Below are 23,373 nucleotides of genomic sequence, written 5' to 3'. Positions count from 1 at the left end.
AGCTGGGCCCAGCTCCCTACATTCCTGCCAAAATGGGGCTGGGGTCATACACTCCCCTCATTGCCTGGCCCTGGAAAGGAGTGTGGACCAACCTCCCACTTAGATCTGGAGCTGAGAGTGTCCCAAAGAGGGTGGCAGCTGAGCTGGGCAGGAACTGAACAGGCACAGGGGGAGGGGACTGACGGTGTCCAAGCAGGGGGACAGAATGTGCAGAGGCCTGGAGGCCAAGAGGACAGGCCCTGTGGGGACTTACGACAGGAGGCCCTCTTTGTAAATGCCTCAGTGGGGCCTGGACCTGATCCTGCAGTCCAGGGAGGACAGCAGGGCTTGGCGGAGGCCTGACCCAGACTGCCTTCATACACCCCAGCCCTACTCTGGCACAAGTTCCTGGGGTGTTGCTGGCTTCCATGTCTCCCCGATAGCTGGCCTGCCCAGGCCTGGCTCTGATCCTCTCACCCCTTTTGCTCTTCACCCTCAACTGGCAGGCACCATTTCTTGGGGCTCTTGCTTCCCAGCTCAGCCACTGAAGCTGGTAGGCCCCTGGTGTGGGGCCCCCAGCTTTGCACCTGGGATAACTCCCTGGCCCACCCACAGTGGGCATTAGGAAGTATTCATGATGACTGAGGGGTGGGCTTCTTGCCTCTGCCTAGAGAGCAGATTTCTCTAAGAAGACTTGTGAGTTAATGCCAGGACGTTAATGCCATCCTGCAGGGTGAAGGGCCCTGACAGGTGCATCACACCCCGAGGAGCCTTGGGACCAGGCAGGACAGCCAGGCTACCTGGCTGGGGAATCCTGCTGGGCCTGCAATGTCCTGCCAGGGGCAGAGCGTTAGAGGGCTACCTGATGACTTGCCAGCCTGGCAAGGGGCACCTGCGGCCTGCCCTGCACCCAGTGTTCCTGAGGGGAGCCTGCCTGCTTGGTGGCAGAGTCCAGTGGGCAAGGCTGTAGGAGGGAGGGTGGGGAAGGCCTGGACAAGATTTTGCCTGGGACCTGGACCTGGTATCCACTTTCAGGGCGACTTTGGACAAAACCTGCGCTGGGCCCTGATTTTCCCATTATCTTCAAAAGATTTTGGACGATCTCAGCTTACTGCCAACCCTGAAGAGGAGTGTGGGTGGGTGGGTGTACAGCCCTGGTTGGATGGACCCTCTGAGCCCAGAGCCAGACTGGAGAGGGTCCCCTCCCCTCCTGCTCATCAGCCTCTGAACCTCTGTACTTGGGGCAGTGGAGGCCAACTCCCCAGCTCCCTGATCCTCTAGGAAGTTCCAGGTCCTCACAATAAGGATGCTGTGGCAGGGGTTTTAACTTACTTTATGTCCTTCCTTTGAAGGACAAGAGAAGCAGATGCAGGGGCTCCTGGGGTGGGGCTGGCAGGATTTGGGGAGCCTGTGCAGCCCAGCAACTCTAGAAAGCTGGACGGCTATTGGGCGTAGACTTCATCTCCCTTACCTGGTGCTGTCCTCTGGGGCTAGGTGTTCCTGTGCCTCTCCTCCTTTGGTGACCTTTGAGCCCCTGGCTTGGGGGAGGGACCCCCTACAGAACCCCTTGGGAGAACTGGGAGGAGACAGGCATGGGATCCCACCATCAGGAATCGTAGGCGCCATGGCAGGAAGTCCCAGCTGAAGAAAGGCACGGGCAGGGTTGGGCCAAGCGGGTCTGGTCCAGGTGTCCCTGGGAAAACAGTGGGGAAGCAACATCATCGCTGAGTGCCGGGTTGACCCCTGCGCCTGCATGGGGCAGGGACACTTTGGCCTTCACTGATGGGGTGGCTGAGGCAGGGGAACAGGAAGTCATAGGAAAGTCGAGGACCAGAGTGGAGCCAGGCCCAGCCCTCTGCCCCCTGGTGGAGCAGAGAACCTCATGTGGTGCCAGCAGATAAGGGGGCCTTGGGTTATCTGGTGCCTGCTGGTGGGAGAGGGAGGTGGGGAGGCCCGGAGCTTGGCTTGTCACACCAGGAAGGGCTGCATCCGTCACTTGTCATCCTGCCAGTCAGCTTGCAGGACTTGGTAGACCCAGAGGATTGGGGAGGTCGGAGCCAGCCAGGCCCAGGCCCTTGGCACACAGCAGCTCTGCTCCTGGTCCACAGCAGGTGACTGAACGGCTTCTTCAAGTCAGTCATAGCCCAGGACAAGCCTCGTACGCTGCGACACAGCACGTTGATTTGTCGGTCCATTTCACAAATGTCAGTACTCTCCCCCACTACATTTGGTGTGACCAAGTGCCCAGCAGTGTTCCTGGAGCCCTGGACCCCAAATCATTGAGAGTTCAGGGACCAAACCAGGGCCAGTGACACATGCCTGTAATTCCAGCAACTGCGGAGGCTGAGGTGAGATGGAAAGTTCCAGGCTAGCCTGGGCAACTTACTGAGACCCTGTCTCAAAATAAAAATGAGAACGGGGGAGTGGCTCAGCGGTGGAGTACCCCTGAGTTCAATCCCTAATGGTACAAAAACAAAACAAAATCTTTTATTAAAGGTACCAGCCCTGCGACACACACATGGTACATGTTTTTCTTTTGAAGGTGCTATGGTTATTTTGGCTGTAAAATTTTTAAATTTCATGTAGACAGATTTATCATCTCTGCGACTCTGGGGTCTTGTTTTTGTGGTGCTGGACAAGCACTGCCACACCCAAGGGGAGCTACAGCCCACAGCTTTACTTCTTGAGACGTGGCTTTGCCAAGTTGTCCAGGCTGGCTTTGAACTTACAATCCTCCTGCCTTAGCCTCCCGAGTCACTGGAATTACAGGTATGTACTGCCACACCTGCCTACAGTTTTTATTTTGTACTGCGGGTTTAAGCCAGGGGCACTTTACCACTGAGCTACATTCCCAACTCTTTTTAAAAATTCTTATTTAGACAGGACCTCATTAAATTGCCAAGGGTCTTGCTAAATTACTGAGGCTGGCCTCAAACTTGTGATCCTCCTGTCTCAGCCTCCTGAGCCCCTGGGATTACAGGCATGTGCCAACTGTAAAGATTTTAAAGAAGTCTTTGGTGTTTATTGTCATATTTGACTCAACTAGCATTGACATAGTATAAAGAGGTAATGTTAGAAATAGCTGAATTTTTTTAAAAATGCAAATTTTATTTATTTTTGGAATAAATAACATATTTACATGGCTCATAATTCAAAAGATATAAAAAGGTATAAGCTCACAAGCAACCACTGTACCAATTCCTGTCCCCATACAGAGCCTGTTTCTTTCTTCCTCAGCTTTGCCAGAAGCCTGGAGAAGCACCATGCACTTTGGCGATGCTGCTCCCGCCCTCCCTCCTCCTCTCCTGAGAGCCAGTGGTACCCGTGCCTGGGGAGTTTCAGATACAGTAAGGCGGGCACTGCACAGCACCTCACCGGCCTGTGCTCAGGTGGCCTTGCCCACCCTTGTGCAGGCTGCTCTTGGGGCTCCCCTGTGAGGAACGCCGTGGTGCTGGATGTCCCCACTCGGTCAGCTCAGGGTGACATGCTCAGGTGCAGCCCCACGGCATCTCTGCCCGGTACTGGGGGTGCTCTGGACGCCGCCCTCCCATCTCCTGTGGGCTTGTCCTGCGCGTTCCTCCTGCGGGTCTGGACCAGGCCTGGTGGTAGACACTCAGCACTGGGGTCTTGCGTGTCATCGCTTTGCTGATTTTTGTTTTGGTGCTGGGGATGGAACCCAGGTGCGCTCTGCCACCATACCACATCCCCAGCCCTTCTTAACATTTTGAGACAGGACCTCCTCCCTAAATTGCTGAGGTTAGCCTCCAGCTGCGATCCTCCTGCCCCGGTCTCCTGAGTTGCTGGGATTACAGGCGTGGACCCCTGCACCTGGCTCCCTTTTTATTTATGAGAAGTGTGTAGGTTGGTTGGTTTGTGGCACTGGGGACTGAACGCAGGGCCTCACACATACCAGGCGAATGCTCTCACTGAGCCACATCTGCAGCCCCATGCAGGGTTTTTGGTCTAGACTTTATATTTTGAAGAACTCAAATCTGTATGTGGATTTTCTTTGGTGGCCTTCTATTCAGAAGCCATTTAGAAGCCAAAGGCTTCCCTGCGAGTTTCTTTAATCACTTACTATTAATTTGCCAGAACCAAGTGGTGGCCCATACCAGCTGGGAACCCCGCCTCTACCGCACATCTCCGAGGACCTGGACACATGATGCTGCAGGCCCTCCTGGGGCTCTAGTCACCCCTCTGCGGTTCTCAGCGCTCCCTGCCTTCGAGGCTGTGAGACCCTAACAGCACACCTGGCCATCAGGGGGTGTTGTGGGCACTTTGGTTATTTTGAGGATCCTGACTGAAAATGAGCTACACCTGCACATTTTGTTTCTGCTCTGGAGTATGAAACATGGCTCCCTTTATTCCAGTTTTCTTTGACGTCTCTGAAGTCTGGCCATTTCTTGCCATGGGTTGTACATTTCTTGTTCAGGTGGCTACCTGGAATCTTGGATGTGGTCTTTTTTCAGATGTTAGTTCCCAGCAGGGTACTTCTGATATATGGCTTTGTTGTTGGTCAGGGACACAGATACCCTACAACCAGCCCTGGCTCCATGAGGGAAGCCCTGTGTTCCTCCCAACTTTAGGGCCATCCTTCCCAGGGTCACCTTGGGTGCATCCAGTTCTGGAGCAGCCATCACCTGTGACGCCTCCTGGACACACTGGTGCACATTTCAACACCCACCAGGTCACGAGGCCCGGTGGCAGCACCCTCCTGGCAGTGGGGCTAGGCTGGTGGAGTTTCCCTGCACAATCCCTTGGAAACATCTAGAAGCAAGCCTTCTCCTAGCTCAAGCATCAGACTTGAACAGGTTTGGAAAAAGTCTAATTTATTGCACAATCTCAAAGCACAACTAAAAAGTAAAAATCAGAAAGAAAATTGTACAAAGCACAGAAGCTAAAAGTAGTCTAAAAGCATCACCTAGACTTGGGTTTAATTGCACTAAGGTCCCACAGGGTTAGGAGGGCGCTGCCATCCGGGCGGAGCCGGCAAGGCACAACAAATGCAGGAGAGGACAGCCCGCCCGGGGCTGCCTCCGCAGTCACCAAACTCTTACAAAAAGGACTCTATAAAATTGAAGTGGGTTTCAGCACTGAAACCTCGTGCTGAGATCTGAAAAGCCTCCCTCTCCGTAGTTGGTGTGGGCCCTTCCTGAGGAGGCCTGTTGGGGTCCCCAGGCTGGGCAAGGTGGGCTCAGAGACAGGCAGCCAGAGCCCAGCCCAGAGCCCCGCCTGGAGCTGTCAGGAGCGGGCTCAGGGTGGACACGTGGTGGGGCAGCCTCGTCCTGAAGCTCAGATGCCTGTGGACCACAAAGACCGCCAGGTCGAGGCCACAGCAGCTCTCAAGAGCAGGCATGGTGTCACCTGCCCAGGTATTTGACCCAAATGCCTGCCTAGGACACCAGGCCACACTGCCAGTCAAGGACACGCTGGGGACAGCCACGCTCTGAAGCTGCAGCCAAGTAGGGACAGGCTCAGGCTAACCCTCGGAAAGGAAGAAATGGCCTTCCCTTGTCGTCAAAGATATGTTTCTCTTTTAAATTTGTAAGATTTGATTTCAAATGAGGTATCTTATGCAGGTTTGTAATATAACAAAAAGGCAATAACTAGGAGGTCTGTCCTCTGAGGACGTGTCTGGCTTTGTGACATCCACCAGCAGCATCAAACAGCACTCCAAGGACATTTCCAAGAGAGCTGTGGCAGCTCGGCCTCGTGTCCGACCAGCACCCTCCTGGGCCAGGCCGCGTACCTCCTCGCTGGGTTTGCTCCCAGCAGCCCTCTGTTCTGGCGAGGCCTGCAGCCTGCTGTGTGGGCAGCGGCGAGGTGTGGCATGCGTGCGTGTTTCCAGCCTGCACAGCCGGCGCCCTCCCTCCAACACGGATGGCCCTGAGTTCCCACTGGAACAGGGAGGGTGCACTGGAGCCTGCCTCTCTCAGGGAGGAAGTGTGGCCCTGTGAGGGCAAGGACACTGTCACCAGGCACGCCCAGAGGCTGAAGAGCACTGACCCGCAGCTGCTTTGAACCCAGGGCTACCGATGCGGACCTGGGCGCCCTGTGGCTTGTGCTGGCTCCTGGTTCAGACTCGTCCTGTTCCCCACGCTGTCTCCTACCGCAGGACCTGGAGTGTTGAGAATCTGACCACAGCACACAGGGAACTAGTGCATGCAATGGGGCAGCAGTCACTGCACCCACCTGGAGGTGACCTTGGCAAGAGGTCAGAGGTGCTGCTGCTACTGCAACAGCTCGGGGGGCTCAGCTGAGGCCATGGGTGCTGGGATGAGATGGAAACTGACATGGAGGAAAGCAAGCACAGGGCGTCCAGCTGGGCCAGTGTCTGGACAGGGTGGGTGAGGTGTCGAGGAGTGAGTGGGAAATCAGCAGTTCCGAAGAACCCTGGCTTCCTCCCTCCTGAGCGGCTGCCTGGGGCTCCTTCAGATGACCTCCCATTCGTCCTCCAGGTCCTCAGGGTGGGTGGTGGCCACCTGGCTGCTCTTCTGGGTGCCGTGTGAACGGCTGAACGTCTTCGTCAGTCGCTGGAGGAGAAAGCCCGGGGGGCCCACTGCCCACAGCTCATCTGATGCAGTCACTGCAGGATGAGAGCCAGGCACAGACCATTGTATCTCACAGCTGGGTTTTAGGGCACCATTGGGCTCGAGGACCAGGACAAGTCACTTCCCCTATTGGTACTTCATTCTCTCAACTTTAAAATGGGTGCACAGCACCCAGAAGCCTGAGAGAGCTGTGCGTTTGCGTCCCTCCCGAGGCAGTCCCGCCCACATCCTGGCTTTGGGAGTGCAGGGTTGGGTGGGAGCAGCTTCTTTCGAGAGCCCCTCGGACATGGCCCACTGGGGCCCTGAGGATCTGGGGGACGCCACGCCTACCATGCCCCCGGGCACCTGCCTGTGAAACACGACACGTTTCCGGGAATTTTCTTCCAGTAGTCTCCAGCAGGGTTTTTGTCAGTGACGCCATAGCGGCGGGCGAGGTCACCATTTGGACAGCGGGCCCACACGGTCCTGGTGCTCAGTGCCAGCTGGCAGGCCTGCAACCCTGTGGGGATCGGCAGCCTGTTCAGCACCTGAGCACACGGGATGGGGTGCCCCTCCCTGACAGCGGCTCTCTCCAGGCACTGCACTTGTCTGCCAGCACTTCCTATGGTGACAGAGGACCCCACATCACGCTGGGCACCGAGGATGCCCACTGTGGTGCTAGCCATGCCACGGGAGCCTAAGCCAAAGTGGCCAGGGTGAAAGCTGGCATGCTACTACAGCACCAGTGAGGCGGCCCAGGCTCGCCCGGTGCAAGCACGTATTGATTTTGGTAATGAGGCTTGAACTGTGGGCTGCTCTGCCACCGAGTCACAGCCTCAGCCCCTCTTTTTATTTTGAGACAGGATCTAGCTAAGTTGCTTAGGCTGGTCTTGAACTTGTGATCCTCCTGTCTCAGCCTCCCAGGGAGATTAGAGGGGTGTGCGGCCGTGCCTGGCTAGATATTTGTCTGTCACCTGCATCAGGTGAACACCAGAAGCAAAACACAACACTGAGTAGGGAAGCTGAGGCTGCCGGGCACCCAGGCCATGGCCACAAAGTTGAGGGTTGATGACTGCAGCTATGACAGGGACAGTGGGCTGGTCTCACACTTCTTCCTACCAGGCACGTGCTCCCAGTCGGTCCCCACAGGCATTTCCTCCGTGATTCCGGTTCTGACGTGCACATTCCACCTGCTGTCGAGGGCCCACAGCATCTGGTCATTGGGGCTGGAATGGATGCTGACCAAGGTGACCCCTGCAGGCTAGAAGCAGGAAGGGGCTCTTCTCAGGGAAGAAGGGAGAGGGATAACCAGAGGAAGACGGGGTGTGGGGAACTGAGGCCCCACAGATGATTGCAGGGCACAGGCCCGACTCAGGGCAGGGTGGAGTGGCAGGTGAGCAAGCTTCGCACAGCAGGGTGGGTGTGCACCACCCTGCAGTCTCAAAGCAAAGAGAGGCTCACCAAAGCCCCCTAGAATGCCAGGCAAGCTGGCAAGGGCGGGCCTCCCTCCACAGCTGGCACGGGCCTTCAGCTGAGGCCTCCAGGTCAAGGAGGGTGGAGCCATGAGAGGAAACGCAGGTGGGACTCTGGGCCGCGCCACCGGCAGCCCTGCTGGTGGCAGCAGGTGGCCCGGATAGGAGGTACCACCACAGCCAGCAGGGTGACGACTCCTGCTCCAGCCTGAGCTGCCAGGTAGTCCTGAGGCCGAGAAGCTGGCGACCCAGGAGGTCACCTGGAGGCTGGCCTGGGCTTCGTTCTCCGAGGCCGCACCAGCGTCCCAGACCTGGAGGAGCAGGTGAGCAGCTCCTGCTGGTCTCCAGTCCGGTCCCGACCCACAGATGCAGGTGGAAGGCCCCTGCTTTTAGGCAGTGTATTATGGACAACAGGATGGAGGGAGTGAGATGGCTGTGACACAGGGGGAGGGGGAAGGAGGGGAAGTGGAACTGTCTGGGGGAGAAGGTACCGGAAGGACAGCAGGAGGTGGCAGGGACGTCCCCCATGACCAGGCAGACCTGGGTCAGATGCCCCGTCTCTCCTCTCCGCACCCCCTCTGAAAGGGCTCCGAAACGAGAAGCCCCAGCCGCACAAGGCCTGCCCTTCTCCCCCCTCACCAGCCCTGCTCGGACACAGGGGGACCGTGTACCTTCCCACCAACAAAATGCACAGGAGCTCCCCATGCCCAAGCCCTGTCTCCGTGGTCCATCGTGTGCTGGCACGTATGCCCTGCACATGCCCATGTTCACCTGGAAAGAGTCACGACTCTAGCACGTCACATTCCCAGGCTCCAGTAGGAACCCCGTGTCACCCACAAGCTCCCTGAGGGTAGAGGCCATGTCTGTTCCCTTTGTCCACTCAGTGACCAGCCCAGGGTCTGCCTCTTGGTGCAGAGGAGGAACCGTGGCTGTCAGCAACCACCAGCATGTGGCCCTGTGTCCTGGTGCCTCGCTTTCTCTTGTGCAATAATAAAAAAATGTGTATTTTGCTACCATTAAAAAAATAAAGGGCTGGGGCTGGGGCTCAGGTAGAGAGCTTGCCTAGCATGCATGAGGCTCTGGGTTCGATTCTCGGCACCACACAAAAATAAAATAAAGGTATTGTGTCCACCTACGACTAGAACAAACAAACAAAAAAATAAAAAAATAAAATAAAAAAAAAAAAGAAAAGAAAAAGACAAGCCATGGTTGTGGCAGTTTTCGCTGGGGACTGGACGAAGGTCCCTGGGATCTCTATTATTTCTTGTGATATTTTTTGCAGTACTGGGGACTGAATCCAGAGCACTCTATCACCGAGCTGCATCTCCTGCCTCCACCTCCCAAGTTGCTGGGATTACAGGCATGTGCACTGAGCTGGCTCTTTTTTTCTTAAAGATTCAAAGTCTTTACTCCTAGGATCACCCATGCATGAACCAGACAAGGCTCCAGGTGGCCGCCTCCCCACTAAACACTCAGGTTTTCCCAAACACTGAGCTGTCCTGCTGGTCCTGTGTAGAAGCCACCCATGGAGGTGCAGGGCTGTATGTGTAGGGAAGCCACAGTTCTGTGCCCCTCCTTACAAAAAGACCCAGATCCCTGCTGGGTGTAATGTGAAAAGAGGAGCACTCTTCAGGGTCCTTGCTCTGAGCACACCCTTCTCTTGTTCTTTACAAATGCACACGCATCTACAGTCATCTCAATTCTTTTATAAATTGTGGTAAATACACACAATACAAATTCTGCTATTAGTCACAGTAAGTACATTCACAACATTGCATAATCATCATCACCATCTAGTTCCAGAACCTTTTCACTCTCTCAAAAGAGAAAAAAAATCTCAATTTAAGAAAAAGCAAGCATGCTTTTTTGGTGGCACACACCTGTAATCCCAGGGACTCAGGAGGCTGGGGCAGGAGGATCTCAAGTTCCAAGCCAGCCTCAGCAACTGAGCAAAGCCCTAAGTAATTTAGCAAGGCCCTATCTCAAAATAAAAAGGGCTGGGGGTGTGGCTCAGTAGTAAATGGTAAAGCACCTTTGGGTTCAAACCCCAGTACCAAAACCCAAACCAAGGGCTGGGGAAATAGCTCAGCTGGTAGAGTGCTTGCCTCGAAAGCACAAGGCCCTGAGTTCGATCCCCAGTACAGCAAAAAAAAAAAAAAAAAAAAAAAAACCCAAACAAAAACAAAAGAAGACAGCTAAAATTTTGGCTTACTCATATTGAAAATTTTATAGAAATGCAAAAAGGAATGAAGGACACAACTTATAAAATGGAGCAAATGAGGAGTTTAAGAACCATGTTTAGTGTGGTAAGCTGACAGAGGAAGAGAAAGCAAAGTGGGAGAGGGAAGAGACATGCCCACACACGCCTATGCTTGGGTTTTTTTAGGTGTCCTTTAAAGATAGGTTACAGGGCTGGTGGGCGGGAGCCAGGTCCTCTTCTGGGCATGCTGAATGATTTAATTATAGCCATCAACTGCTTGGATGTTCATGGATCAAAGGGGCTGCTGGTAGCTGAAAAGCTGCCTTTAAATAAGACCTTGTGGAGACACAAGAAGCTGCCCCAGTCTCCCTAGCAGCAAAGATCCAGGATGGGTGCCAGTTAAGGACAAGCAGAGCAGACGTCCCTCCTCCTGAGCCACCAAGGTCCAGGACACAACGCTGCTCTTTTCTATTATTCAGAATGTCTAATTGGAACCTCTGGAATCTTGACCAGACATAAAGTGAAGGGGCAGAGTGTGCCCATGACTGTCCCGAGCTGTGGGAAGGGCCCTGCTGCAGCCAGGGCCACAGTGATGGTTCTCAGGTCTGAGTGCCAGGTGCTTCATTTAGATAAGGGGAGCCATGAAGGAGACGGTCTGTCCTGGACTGGGGCCGGCCTGCCTGTTAGTGGACAGTACTTAGTAACCCGGACTCCATCAGTGCAGGTGACCTGGGACTCCCTGGAGAGGGGACTCCAACCACCACAGACACCAGGAAGAGGCTGCTGCTGCCTCTTCCTGCAGCAGGCACAGTGGCAAGGGCATGATCCGGATTGGTCCCAGCCTCACCACCTGGTGACTCTCACTGGAGGGCACTGGCCAGCAAGCTGAAAGTCACACTGGGAAGACCCTAGCTGGAAGGACCCCCATCCAGACAGCTTATGCCTGGCAAGTAATCAGTGGAGCTCTCTGAATCGCATTTTCTTTTCCCTCCAAGGTTATCTCCCTCCTTTCTGTTTTAAGCTTTAATTCACTTAAATGTGACACAACCAGGAGCAGAGGTACACTCCTGTCATCCCAGGGCTCGGGAGGCTGAGGCAGGACTATAAGTGTTAGCCTCAGCAACTTAGTGAGGGACTGTCTCAAAATAAAAAAAAGGGCTAAGGATGTGGCTCAGGTGCAGAGCGGGCTGGGGATATGGCTCAGTGGTGGAGCACCCCAGTTCAGTTTCCAGTTCCAAAAAGAAGGTGATACACTCAACTCCATTCCCTAGAAGTCCAGGGTCTCACCCTGATGCTGTCACCTCCTGAGCTGCTGAGGAGTATAGGTTTGTGGGGTCCTTTGTTACTGGCCACAGTGGTTTTTAGACCTTCTTAGTCCTTCTGTGTTTTCCCTGTAGCAGATCCTTTTCCTGCTTCTGGTTTATTCCTCCTAATTTTGGATAAGCTTGAAAACCAGTTACCAATGTTAATGGCCTTGTATTTAAAGTCAGCTGGGGGGCTGGGGTTGTGGCTCAGCGGTAGAGCATATGCCTAGCATGGGTGAGGCACTGGGTATAAATAAATGAAAAAAATAAAGATCCATCAAAAAAAATGATTAATAAGTAAATAAATAAAGTCAGTTGAAGTTGGTGCCCAGGCCTTCCCATGTGGTCAAGTGCGACTTCAGAACCCAGCAAGAACAAGCACTTGCTGCTTGCAGGGAATATGCTAGCAGAAGACACCCAGATGGGCCTCCTGCCTGAGCAGGGCTGGCAAAGTTAACTGCAGCCACCCTTCTGCTCATCCTCCAGGGTCCCTCAGGGACACCAGCTGGGGTGATGTGCTGTGGTCAGCATGCCTGCCATGTGGCAGCGGTGCTGGCGAGTCCCCAGCCTGGGGCCCTTCTTGCTACGTGCTCACACAGGCAGGTTTTGGTTGGCCTTCCAGATGAGTGAAGCCCAGAAGGGAAAGGTCCTGGAGATGATCTTTGAACCTTGCTTCTCTAGGGTCATGGGGCAAGCACCAGCAAGGGACTCTGGGGTCAGTCCTTCCAGGTCTTGTAGTGTTTTTTTTTTTTTTTTTTTTCGGTGGTGCTGGGGCTGGAACTCAGGGCCTCACGCATGCTAGGCCAGCGCTAACCACAGAGTTACCCCAGCCCGTGTTCTGGCAGCTCCACTGGGGGACACAGGCCTCTCTGAGTCTCCATTCTAATCACTAAAGACTGACGAAGGAGCCAGGAACATGGTGCTCACCTGTCATCCCAGCCACTCAGGAGGCTGAGGCAGGGGATCACAAGTTCCAGGCCAGCCTGGGTGGCACAGAGTGCTTGCCTAGCATGCGAGAGGCCCTGGGTTCCATCCTCAGTTCTGAAAGAAAAGGAAAAGCAAAGCGAGGCGGGGAGGGCACTGCATCCTTTCTAGGAACCAGAGGCCGGGGACAGAGTCCACCATCCTAGAGGAGGCAGTTTTTCCAAGGACAGGCCATCTGGGTTTTGTGTTTTTGATACTGGGGAAGGAACCCAGGGCCTTTGCATGCTAACAGCGCTCCAGCCCTGAGCTCAGCCCTTCCGTGCCTCACTCTTACAACCAAGGGGAGACAACATCTAAGGAGAGACAGTGTCTGCGTGAAAAAGACTAAAAAGAGACAGAAAACAGGAATGACGGGGGACATGGAGACCAGGAGACCAGGCAGGAGAAGAAACTTCAAAAAACATCGCCAGGTTCCTATGTTCCTGTGTGAATGCACAGCCAGTGTGACTCCACAGCGTGTCTCCTGGGCAGGAGACTGGTACTCCAGGTATGTGTAACATGTCAAAACGCACGCTACTGTCATGCGTACCTGAAGAGAACAAAACAAACAAAACATCCTCAGAGACAGGAGAGAGGACTTCACAGCCACGAAACAGCAACAGGAACCAAAGTGTGGTCACACAAATGATGTGGTCGGAAGGCTGCAGCAACAAGGAAGGCGCCTCCTAGGAAGTGAACAAAAGCACAAGGTGGGGACAGGAGCGGAAAGTGAAGGGAGGCGCAGGCAGGTGAGGAAGCCGCGCTACCAAGGAAGAACCGCAGCGAGAGTGAGAAGGAGCGGGCAGAGGCAGGACAGCAGCTGCAGACAGAGGGCCCTCACTGGGGCACAGCAGGGACAGAGAGCCAGCACACTCGCAGAGAGAAAAGCAGGCCAAATGTCAGAACAGTCTGAGCCTCCTGGCAGCAAGGGCCTGACGGGGAGATTTCAAGATTCTAAGGAAACAGTTCCACCCTGCTCTACCCAGCCCGGTCAAAGGTTAAGGTTAATGGAAGACGTCAGTTACTTCAAAAGTTAGTTCCTGAGAGCCTTTCCTCAGGAACAAGGTGGAGGACAGAACAGAGGGCCCCCAATTCAGGAGACAGGCCTCTGTCAAGGAGGAGGTGGGGGCCAAGGCAGAGAGGCTGACCAGGCCAGAGTGGAGCCTGCCATGGGACCCAGGGGAGATCTCTGCAATAAAAAACAGAGAGACTCCTGGTGTGTCCAAATGTGTCCAGGCACCTGAGCCAGATGGCAGAGGTCTGGGGCGGCAGGTGGAAGAGCAACGGAGAGGGTCATCGGGTCCAGGGCAGGCAGATGCTCCACACAGGCAGGAGGCCACCAGTGCGCTTCATCCTCTGCCTCGTGGTGGGGCGGGGAATGAGGGGTGAAGGAGCTCCGTGTTCTCCTTCGCCAGGGGAGCCAGCTCAAAACCCCTGGTGAAGGACCAGAAGGCACTCCTGAAGCCGCTGCCAGAGCTATGAATGGAAAGTAGGCTCTAGGGCAGGCCGCTGACACGTTCTCCCTGGGACTCTGATCAGGGAGGAAACCCAAGATGCCCTCCTGAGACCCGCTGACTGTCTCCGGGGCAGTGCTGTTAACGAGCTCCTCGGGGCCCTAATGTGGGTCAGACCCTTACAATACTGACAGGGGAACCAAGGGCCAGTGAGGTCAGGCAGCATTCCCAAGGTCACTTGGTGTGACTGCTAGGAACAGACGGTACGGATGGGAACGGGGGCGGGCAGGGCTCCCACACACTGTGCTTCCCTGTGCACTTCACCCTCCTGAGGAGGAGGCCTCTGCAGGTCTCTGGGAATGCCCACGTGCCATCTGCCCACTGTCTGCGGTCATGTGCACACAGGCCAGCTGGAATGAAGTCCCTCACAATGTCGTGGATACGAGCGATGCTGGTGGGACGAGATCTGACCAGGATGACACAGTACTGAGGCACACATACACCAAGGGCTGGGACCAAGGAGACCACGATACTGGAGCAGGACCCTGTGTTTCCTTCCTGTTTGCTCCCCCAGTCTACTGCCCCCTCTTCTCTGAGTCAGTCATCATCATCATCTTTTTGTTTTTGGTACCAGGGATTGAACTCAGGGGCACTGGACCACTGAGCCACATCCCAGCCCTGCTTTGTATTCTACTTAGAGACAGATCTTGTTGACTTGCTTAGCACCTCACTGTTTCTGAGGCTGGCTTTGAACTTGAGATCCTCCTGCCCCAGTCTCCTGAGCCGCTGGGATTACAGGCGTGCACCACCACAAGCCTACAGCCTCTTTTATTTTGATATGGGGTCTTGCTAAGTTGCCCAGGCTGGCTTGAAATTATGATCCTCCAGCCTCAGCTTCTGGAGTAGCTGGGATCACCGTGTGGGCCTCTGTGCCTGGTTACACTTGATTTTCATGTACATACCCATCTGTCTACCCATCCACTGATCCACATTCCATTTTGGATGCACTTCAAAGCAGGCTGCAGGTATCAGCAACCTTCTCTCCCTAAATACTTCAACATGCAAGTCATTAACTGGAGCCTGATGTCTGTTTAATGGGTTTTCCTGAGGTAAAATATACATACAACAAATATGCAAATCTCAGGCAGTCATTCCCTGAATTTCAGGGAACCCCTCTGGAAGCGGTCTCATGCCCCTTGCCAGTTATTTTCCTACTGAAGCAATGGTGGATCTGAGTTCTACCAATGATTCATCCTGTTTTGCTATTCTAGAATTTTGCATAATTGGGACCACACAGGAGATGTTTTGCACATGACTTCTTTCCCTCAGGATGATGATATGAGACTCAACGGTATTGTTATGGTATTTCTTTTTCTCTGGCTCATCTGTTTTTATTACCATCCCAGTCCCAACCACAGTCCCTCCACAGACCGGAGTGTGGAAGGTTCGAGAGCCTGAGCTAAGGTCGAGGACCAGGGCTTCCTGGCGCCATGGCCTGCACTCCCTCCACATTCCACAATATCTCCCCGCAACAGGGCTGCCTGTTTGGGATCAGGTCTCCCATCCTCTTTCGCTGCCATTCCTGCCTCTAGCTGTGCTGACATGTACATCTCCCTCCCTAGGAGCAGGTGTTGGGGGACATTCTAGGGACATGCCTGCTTCCTCCTATTTCCCAAGGGGAGAAGCCCTAGTCCTGCACTTTGGGCAGCTGGCTCGGAAGCTGGGGGTCTTGCTCTGCACAGGTGCTGCGCCTTACTGCTGGTCCAACCTGACCCCATACTGATCCTGGTACTGACCCCACAACTGTTCAACACTGCCATCACTAGCAGTTGGGCAGACTCCCACACCACAGGCTGGGTGCCTCTGCATTGCCTGCGATTTGTCATTAAGGAGAGCACTAACGCAGACAGCAAGTGGCAGAGAGCTGAGCTCCTGCAGCACTCAGACTCAACGCCTCCGAGCCCACAAGACGCCTTATGCCTAGGGCGGCTGGTGCCCACCTCCAGCCAGCACCCAAGGCTGCCCTGTCTGGCACAGCAGCCACGAGCCACAGAGGCTCCTGAGCACACCATGAGGCCACCCCAGCTGTCCTGCTGTCTGCAAACTCACAGCACAGTCCAAAGATTCAGGATAAGCAGAAAAAGTGGCTCTGGCAGTGTTTTTGTTTTTTTGTAGCAGGAATTGAACCCAAGACCTGTGCGTGCCAGGCAAGTGTTCTACCACTGAGTTGCACTTGGAGCCCTTCCTTGGTTACTTTAAACTACTGTGATTACAAGATGAAATGGTAACTTTTTGGATACACTGGGTTAAATAAAATATATCACCAAACCTAATTTTGCCATCTCCTCTCCCTCTTCGCTGCAGCTCCACAACTTTGGCCCTCCCTGTTCCAGGTCCACACCCCAGGGGACTTAACTAAAACAGGGTAACCTCTAGAAGGCCACATCCAGGGGCCCTGCACTGCACAGGCAGGAGCACTGCAAGGCCACCCCTGCCCCAGCCTCACGACCTGCTTCCCACGCTCCTCCTTCCATCTGCCACACACTCTGCATTGGCTGCCTTCCCCGGGCCAAGGCCTGAAGTTCTGTGACCCTCCAGGGTTCTCTGCTGTCCTCTGCACTTCCTGGACCAGTGTGCCCGCTGGCACAGAGATGTGTCCACTCCTACCTTTCTGGATCTTCAGCCCAACTCTCATGAACACTGGGCCCTCTGCGGACAGCCCTGCCTGGTGGCCCACAGGCACCCAGATCCAACCTGTCTGATGCTCAGTTCACTGGTATCCCTGAAGGCCACATGCGTCCCTTCTTAGTCGCTGGCTTTGTCCTCGTCCCTGCATTTTAGCAAGTACTTCTTCAGCTCTATGGCTCCTGCCCTTTCCATGTCCAGCAAATGCTTCTCCAATGGCCATAGCTGGTCACAGGAAACCCCTCACAGCCTCTGAGTGAGCTCCTTCCTTACAGACTGGAGGACCAGGCTCTCGGCCTGCCTTTGAGTTTCAGTGTCCCTGAACGGGTATCAAGATGACAGTGCCACGCCTCCCTGCTCTGGTCCAGCCTCCTGGTACTGCCTGCCCCTCCTGCTCCTGGGCCAGGAAACCTTCCAGGCTGAGACGGTGCCTCATGCTGCCTCTGCCTGGAATGCGCTGGCCTGGCTGCCTGCCTACCACCCTCCAAGTTCTTGGGAGGGCTTTCTGTCTGCTCTAGACACTGGGGGCATCTCTGCCCCAGCCAGCTCCCCTGGCACTCTACTCCCAGCTCCAGAAACACAGGGGCCAGGAGTTCTTTAAATTCAGTCAATGGTTTGTTATGAGTACCTCCACTGTAGCCTCTAAGTGTGCCCAGATGGGACTGCTCTTGAGCCCCTGGCCCCAGCACTGTGGGCCTCCAGGATGAGGGCTGAGGACTCCTAGCACAACCAGGCATCCTCACCTACAGGAGGAGGTGGCTGGCTAGTCAGTGTCTTCCAAAGGCTCCTGTTAGCTCTCAGATTCTTTGTGGGGTAGAGGGGAGAGGAAGATCTGCAGGGACTTGGGTCTCTACAGCTGGGAGGTTAGAGCATGCAGACCACAGAACATGGGTCCTCTGCCAAGGGTGGCACAGGTCTGTGGTGCCAGCCTCCAGAAAGGCCGAGGTGGGAGGAGTGTGTGAGCCCAGGGGTTCGAGGCCATCCTGGGCAACATGGCAAGATCCTGTCTCAAACAATACAAAACAAAGGTTGGGGATATAGCTCAATGACAGTGCCAGTCACATGGGAGATAGCCGGAAGCAGGAGCCTCGGCCACAGGGAGCGAGAGCAGGGGCATGGGGAGGAAGCAGGGCCTGCTCGGGCGCATGGGGGCTGCAAAGGAGTCTCCTCTTACGTTCAGGCCCATGGGGCTGAGTGCTGTGAAACTGTCCACTGAGTTGCAGAGGCACCTGCACGTGGACGGGAGGTTCTCTGACTGAAACAGCAAGCTCCGCTCTGCAAGATGCTAAGGGCAACTACAAATATTCCCTCCAAATCCTTACAAATGTTAGTAGGCTGAAGCCTGAGTCAACTGCTTTGAGTATGTTGTTGAAACTTCACCCAAAACCACCACCAGAGGAGGGTTTTACCAGAGCACAGGAATCGAAAATAAAGAAGTGACTGCTAACTGTCCAACATTGTTGTTCCTCTGGCTTTTACTGACCTGCTCCCGGCTCCGTTTCAACTGCAGATGCAGATGCAGCCTCTAGGCAGACCAAATGAGGAGGCACAGAGAATGGGAGGCACGGAGAGCCAAAGCGGATGCCCTACTATTTCTGAGCCCTTGGGTTTGACTGCATCATTCTGACATTCGAACCCTTTATTATGCTGTGCTGTGGGGATGGGCCCGGGGTGCTCCTGTGCTGAGCACGTTCTTCCCAGGAGCTGCCCTTGGCACTCAGCACCTTTCGCTGGACCCTCATTTCTCTTCTCCTCCTCACTCATTTTCTCAAAACCCTAAGCAGAAACACTCCTTAGGCTTCATCCTAAAATATCACCTGTGAGGTCACTGAGCCTGAGCTGTGCCACCATGACTTCCGTTCTGGTGCCTGCTGGGTCCTGATGCAAGCCCTACTATGCAAGCCCTCTGGCCTCAGAGCCAGAGGCAGGAGCCAAGGAGGGGTGTCACACCCTCTGCTATCTGCTAGGGATGAAATCTCAGGCCATTTTCTGAGCCTCTTCTCTGAGTTGAGGTTTTCTCCTGTGTGAAGTGGGGTCAAGAACAGTTACTGGCTTGGATGTCACAAGGACTGGAGGGAGACATGCTGACAGTACTTAAGCCAGCACCAGGTAAGTGTGCCTTACAGCTCTTGGTCACCTGTGGCCTCAGCAGGGCCCCAGGGAGGATCATGAGGAGCCTCAGCAAGGGCACCCAGGAGTGGGCAGGCCTCAGCCCCAGGATGGGCCCAGCCTTACATTAGGGCTGTGATGCTGGGCAGGGCGTTGATTAGCGTTTCTTGCAAAATGGGAGAGCCACCCCTGGTTTTCAACATTCTAGGGCAAAATCAGGATCAAGGACAGAGCAGTGTTTGGAGAAGCACAGAGTCAAGACCTGTGCACAGGTAAAGCCTAACATTTTCCCCCCAGGAAGCAATTTGAAAAGCCTTTTATATTCGCAAATTCTACGGCAAAGTGAATTTCTCCTAAAGTACACTAAAAGCTACCCAAATGAAGAAGTGTGGCTCTAGTCAGTGGAATTAGCTGAAATAGTGAATGTTTGATAGCCCATTTACCGGGGTGGGGTTGTGGCACCTAGCACGCCTCTCTGAGGCCCTGGATTCGATTCTCAGCACCACATAAAAATGAAATAAAGGTACTGTGTCTACCTACAACTAAAAAACAGCCTATTTATCAACCACTACCCTGAGGTCCCTACATGTGAATTTGCTCAATTTTAGCCCTTTTCCTGGGCAAAGCGTGAGTCACTATAGCTATAAAGCTGTCAACTGAAGCTTTCTTCTTCCTTTATGCTTCACTTCCTAGAGATTATTTTAGAATTAATGGAGAGAGGAACAGAATTGTGTGTTTCCACACAGTCTTCATTGTAAATGTACTGCCAGGTGTCCCTGTGGCTTCCTGGCTGCCATGAGGTGCTCACAACAGAGGCCAAGGTGGCCCCTGCCCCACTGCGGCCTGCAGACTCACTGCCTGTCCCAGTCTCCTGCATCCTGGTCTTTGGCCTGCTGGGGAAAAGGTGAGGCAAGGGACATGCAAGTTGCGAACCCCTCAACAAAGCTCTCTGCCACAGTATGGCCTGCAAACCAGCTCCTGACTTACTCTGGCACGGCTCTGTGGCCACGCCCTACAGAGCACCACAGCGCCATGTTCCCATGGGTCTCCCACTGACACATGATCATGACACACTGCTGGGAGTCATCGGAGGAATACCACTACCAAGAAGAGCACTGTGCGTAAGACAGTGTTGAAGAAATAGCAAAGATTAGAGTGGAAACAGATGAGACACAGAAAAGTACAAAGTCAACAAATCAAAAGATGGTTTTTTGAAGAGATCAACAAAATTGAGAAACCCTGTAGCTAGATTAAGAAAAAGAAAAGAACCTGGTGCAGTGGCACATGCCTGTAATCCCAGTGGCTCCGGGAGGTTGAGGTAATAGGATTAAAAGTTGGACAGCCTCACAACTTAGTGCAACTTAGTGAGAACCTGTCTCAAAATAAAAAACTTAAAAAAAAAAAGAAAAATTAAATTCTTAAAATAAGAGATGAAAGAGGGGATGTTACTATCCATCTTATAAAAATGAAAAGGATTATGAGACTACTATAAACAAGTGGACACCAATAAATTAGATAACATAGAGGAAATGAACCAATCCCTGAAAAAACAGAAACTGCTCATACTGAAACAAAAAGAAATAGAAAATTCTATTCTGAATTTTCCTATAAACAAACAAAAACACTGACTCAATAACTAAAAAAAAAAAAAAAAACAAAACAAAAAAAGAAAAGCCTCAGTCTATGTGGCAACACAGAATTTTTTTTTTTTTTTTGTGGTGCTGGGGATTGAACCCAGAGCCTTATGCTGACTGAGCTATATCCTCAGCCTGAGAAATTCTAATAATGCTTAAAATGAATCAACCCCAATCTTCACAAACTTCCAGAAATCAGCAGAGGAAGGAACAGTGAAATAAACATATTTTATGAGCCCAGAACTGCCCTAATACCAAATCTGGACAAGCATGAGGAGAAAAGGAAACCAAAGATCAATGTCCCTCATGACTGCGGGAGTACAGACTCTCAGCAAGACCTGAGCAGACCAGGTCTGCAACTTCACCAGGTGTGCACTGTGATCATGTAGCATGTATCCCAGGAATGAAAATGTGAATTGACATATAAAAATCAGTATGATACGTCATATTAATGAAGAAAAACCCCACATGATGTTCTCAGTAAACACAGAAAAAGCATCTGAAGCCAGGTGTTTTGGCACATGACATAATCCCAGTTATTTGGGAAGCTAAGGCAGGAGAATCACAAGTTCAAGTTTGAGGACAGCTGGACAATTCAGTGAAACACTCTCTCTCAAAAAAAAGGATGGGGATATAGCTCAGTGCTCTAGAAGTAAATATGCAAGGCTCTGTATTCAAACCCCAGTACCATTTTAAAAAAAGAAAAAACATTTGACAAAAGTTAGTTCCTATTCTCCACAAACAAGGAATTGAAGGGAACTTCAATAAACAAAGGCTGAGGCAGGAGGATCACAAGTTCAAAGACAGCCTCAGCAACTTAGCGAGGCCCTAAGCAACTCAGTGAGACCCTGTCTCTAAAATATAAAAAAGGATTGGGGATGTGGATCAGTGTGGATCAGTGCACCCCTGGGTTCAATCCCTGGTACCAAAAAAAAAAAAAAAAAAAAAAAGTATAAAACACATACTCCAAAAAATCTAAGACATTACTGAAAGAAATGGATGAAAGAAGTTCTAAGTAAATGGAAAGACATCCCATGTTTGTGGGTTCAAAGATTTAATAAAGGTACGATGGAAACACTTCCCAAATTGACAGATTCAACACAACTCCTATCACACTCTCAGTTGGTATTTTATACAGAACTTGACAAATAGTCTAAAATTCAGATGACTAGAGAAGGCACTTTTGAAACAATCTTGAAAGAGAAAAAGTTGAAGGATGAATACTCCCTGAGTTCAAAATGACAACACAGGAACGCACGAAGGCAGCCTGTGGCAGGAGGCACCGAGCACTGCAAATTGGCCCTGCTTGCAACTGAGGGATCACCCGATGCGTGGCAAGGACATCCACGTGATTTAATGGGGATAGCAGTCTTTTTGACAAATGGTGTCAGCACAGCTGGATATGCATATGCGAAGAATGAATCCGGACGCCTGTCTCACAGCACATATTGACATTAACTCAAAACGAACGAGGAGCCTACACCCAAGAGCTGAAATCCCAAACTCCTAAAAGAAAACATGACCTTGGAATAGGAAACAGTTCTTAAGTATGAAACCAAAAGCACAAGGAACCAAAGGAAAAAAATAAAAATGTAAAACTTGTGCACCAAAGGACATGACAAACAAGGCACAGCTGGGGGAAACATTCAGCACATACACGCTCCGGAGACCGGACTAAGCAGGAGGACAGAGAGTACGCAGGGCGCTTGGCTGCCTGCTCCCGAGAGAAGGTATGCCATGGCCAAGACACGTGGTCCTTAGGTAAATGCAAACCCAAACCACACCTATGAAGGCGGCTAAAACAAAATCAAAATAGAAAAAACCTGGAGGGTGAGAATGTAGGAGAACTGGAACTTCATATGTTGCTGGTATAATGTAAAATGGCAGAGTCACCGTGGAAGACAATGTGGCAGTCCTTTTGAAAGCTAAACGGTCACCAGATGACACTACAGTTCCACTTATGCCACCAAAATGAAAATGTACGTCCTTCCAAAGATTCGTACACAAAGTTCACAGCAGCAGAAAAGCAGAAACAAGCCGAAGGCCATCAGCTGATGAATGAATCAGCACAATGTGTGTCCGCTCAAGGGAGTAGGGGTGCACGGAAAATACGACACCAGGTCAAAGCCGTGACAGAGAAGGCCACGTACTACAGGACTCCACCCACACCAGTGTGTGGTGTAGGGACAGCCACAGAGGTGGGAAAGAGCAGCAGCCATGGTGGGAGGAGGGGGCTAGGGGTTCCAGGAGAAAAGGCAGTGACTGCCAGTTGGTGAGGGGTTTCTTTTGGGGGCAATAAAAATGTTCTGGAATTGACGCTGGTGATCACTGCACACTGAATACACTAAAATCAGGGGGTTGTCTACTGTAAAAGGGTGAATTATAACTCTTAAAAAGAAGTAACAAAAAGCTGTTGAAAGGAAAACAGGAACGCACGCCTAATGATTCAGCGTTCCCGGACGCCCACGGCACTGACTGCAGGCGAGACCCTGGGCCCTCACCACTGCACCAGCAGTGCCGGCCAAGCAGCCATGCAACCGCCTCTCTGCAGGGCACTGCACCCACTGGGGGCACAGGTAGCTGGTGTGTACAGAGGACAGTGGTGCGGGCGGCATTCCTTACCTGTGACCTGCCTGCATGGTGCTGCCACTCACTCCCACAACCCTGTGAGGGAAGGGGGTCCCTGAGCAAGGACGTGGCTCCTCCCTGTGCCCAGGACTACCAACAGGAGACTCCACAGAACTCTGTGGACTCTGAACAGGCACTGGGCAGGGGTCAGAGCAAATAACTTTCACTACGTCACAGCCCCTAATTATAAATTTTAGCAGAAATACACTTAACACAAGAAGTAGGTTCATCAGGTCCTTAGTGTAACTGAATCATGTACTAAAATCAGACTCCACTTGTGACCTAGCTGGTGGAAAAGGCAAGAAAACAAACGAACGTGGGGACACAGTGCCAAGTGAAAGGTGGCAGTACCAGGGCAAACAGGAAAGAGGGGTTCTTAGACCCAGGAGGGCACTCCCAAGACACAGATCATAAG

At 52.7% G+C, this 23,373-nt stretch overlaps 1 protein-coding gene, 1 long non-coding RNA gene and 1 other non-coding gene across 7 annotated transcripts in view; 1 reads left to right on the top strand and 2 right to left on the bottom strand.

Annotated features, from left to right (window-relative positions):
- Window positions 1-1,194: 1,194 nt before the first annotated feature.
- LOC124977984 (uncharacterized) lies at window positions 1,195-4,359 on the top strand. The gene is made up of 2 exons (XR_007107299.1): window positions 1,195-3,326; window positions 4,072-4,359. It is a non-coding gene; the product is annotated as an uncharacterized LOC124977984 (long non-coding RNA).
- Window positions 4,360-4,791: 432 nt separating this feature from the next.
- The window catches only part of Tecpr2 (tectonin beta-propeller repeat containing 2), an 81,663-nt gene continuing 63,081 nt past the window's right edge, over window positions 4,792-23,373 (bottom strand). For 4 of the 5 annotated variants that reach the window (XM_047541943.1, XM_047541942.1, XM_047541944.1 and 1 more), the window contains exons 18-20: window positions 7,629-7,770; window positions 6,880-7,029; window positions 4,792-6,565 (exon numbers count right to left, since the gene is read on the bottom strand). In XM_047541943.1, the coding sequence (XP_047397899.1) occupies window positions 6,411-6,565; window positions 6,880-7,029; window positions 7,629-7,770 (447 nt within the window). In that variant the 3' untranslated portion in view covers window positions 4,792-6,410. Of the gene's footprint in view, window positions 6,566-6,879; window positions 7,030-7,628; window positions 7,771-12,317; window positions 13,135-23,373 lie in introns of those variants that run through there. The other variant, XM_047541945.1, reaches the window with a different exon arrangement.
- On the bottom strand, window positions 9,511-9,637 carry LOC124978541 (small nucleolar RNA SNORA11). Its single transcript, XR_007107518.1, has one exon. It is a non-coding gene; the product is annotated as a small nucleolar RNA SNORA11 (small nucleolar RNA).

Source organism: Sciurus carolinensis, chromosome 2 (genome assembly GCF_902686445.1).
Source record: "Sciurus carolinensis chromosome 2, mSciCar1.2, whole genome shotgun sequence".
Lineage (NCBI taxonomy): Eukaryota > Metazoa > Chordata > Mammalia > Rodentia > Sciuridae > Sciurus > Sciurus carolinensis.
Note: the sequence above shows the minus strand (reverse complement) of the source record. Positions and strands in the feature narration are given on the sequence as shown.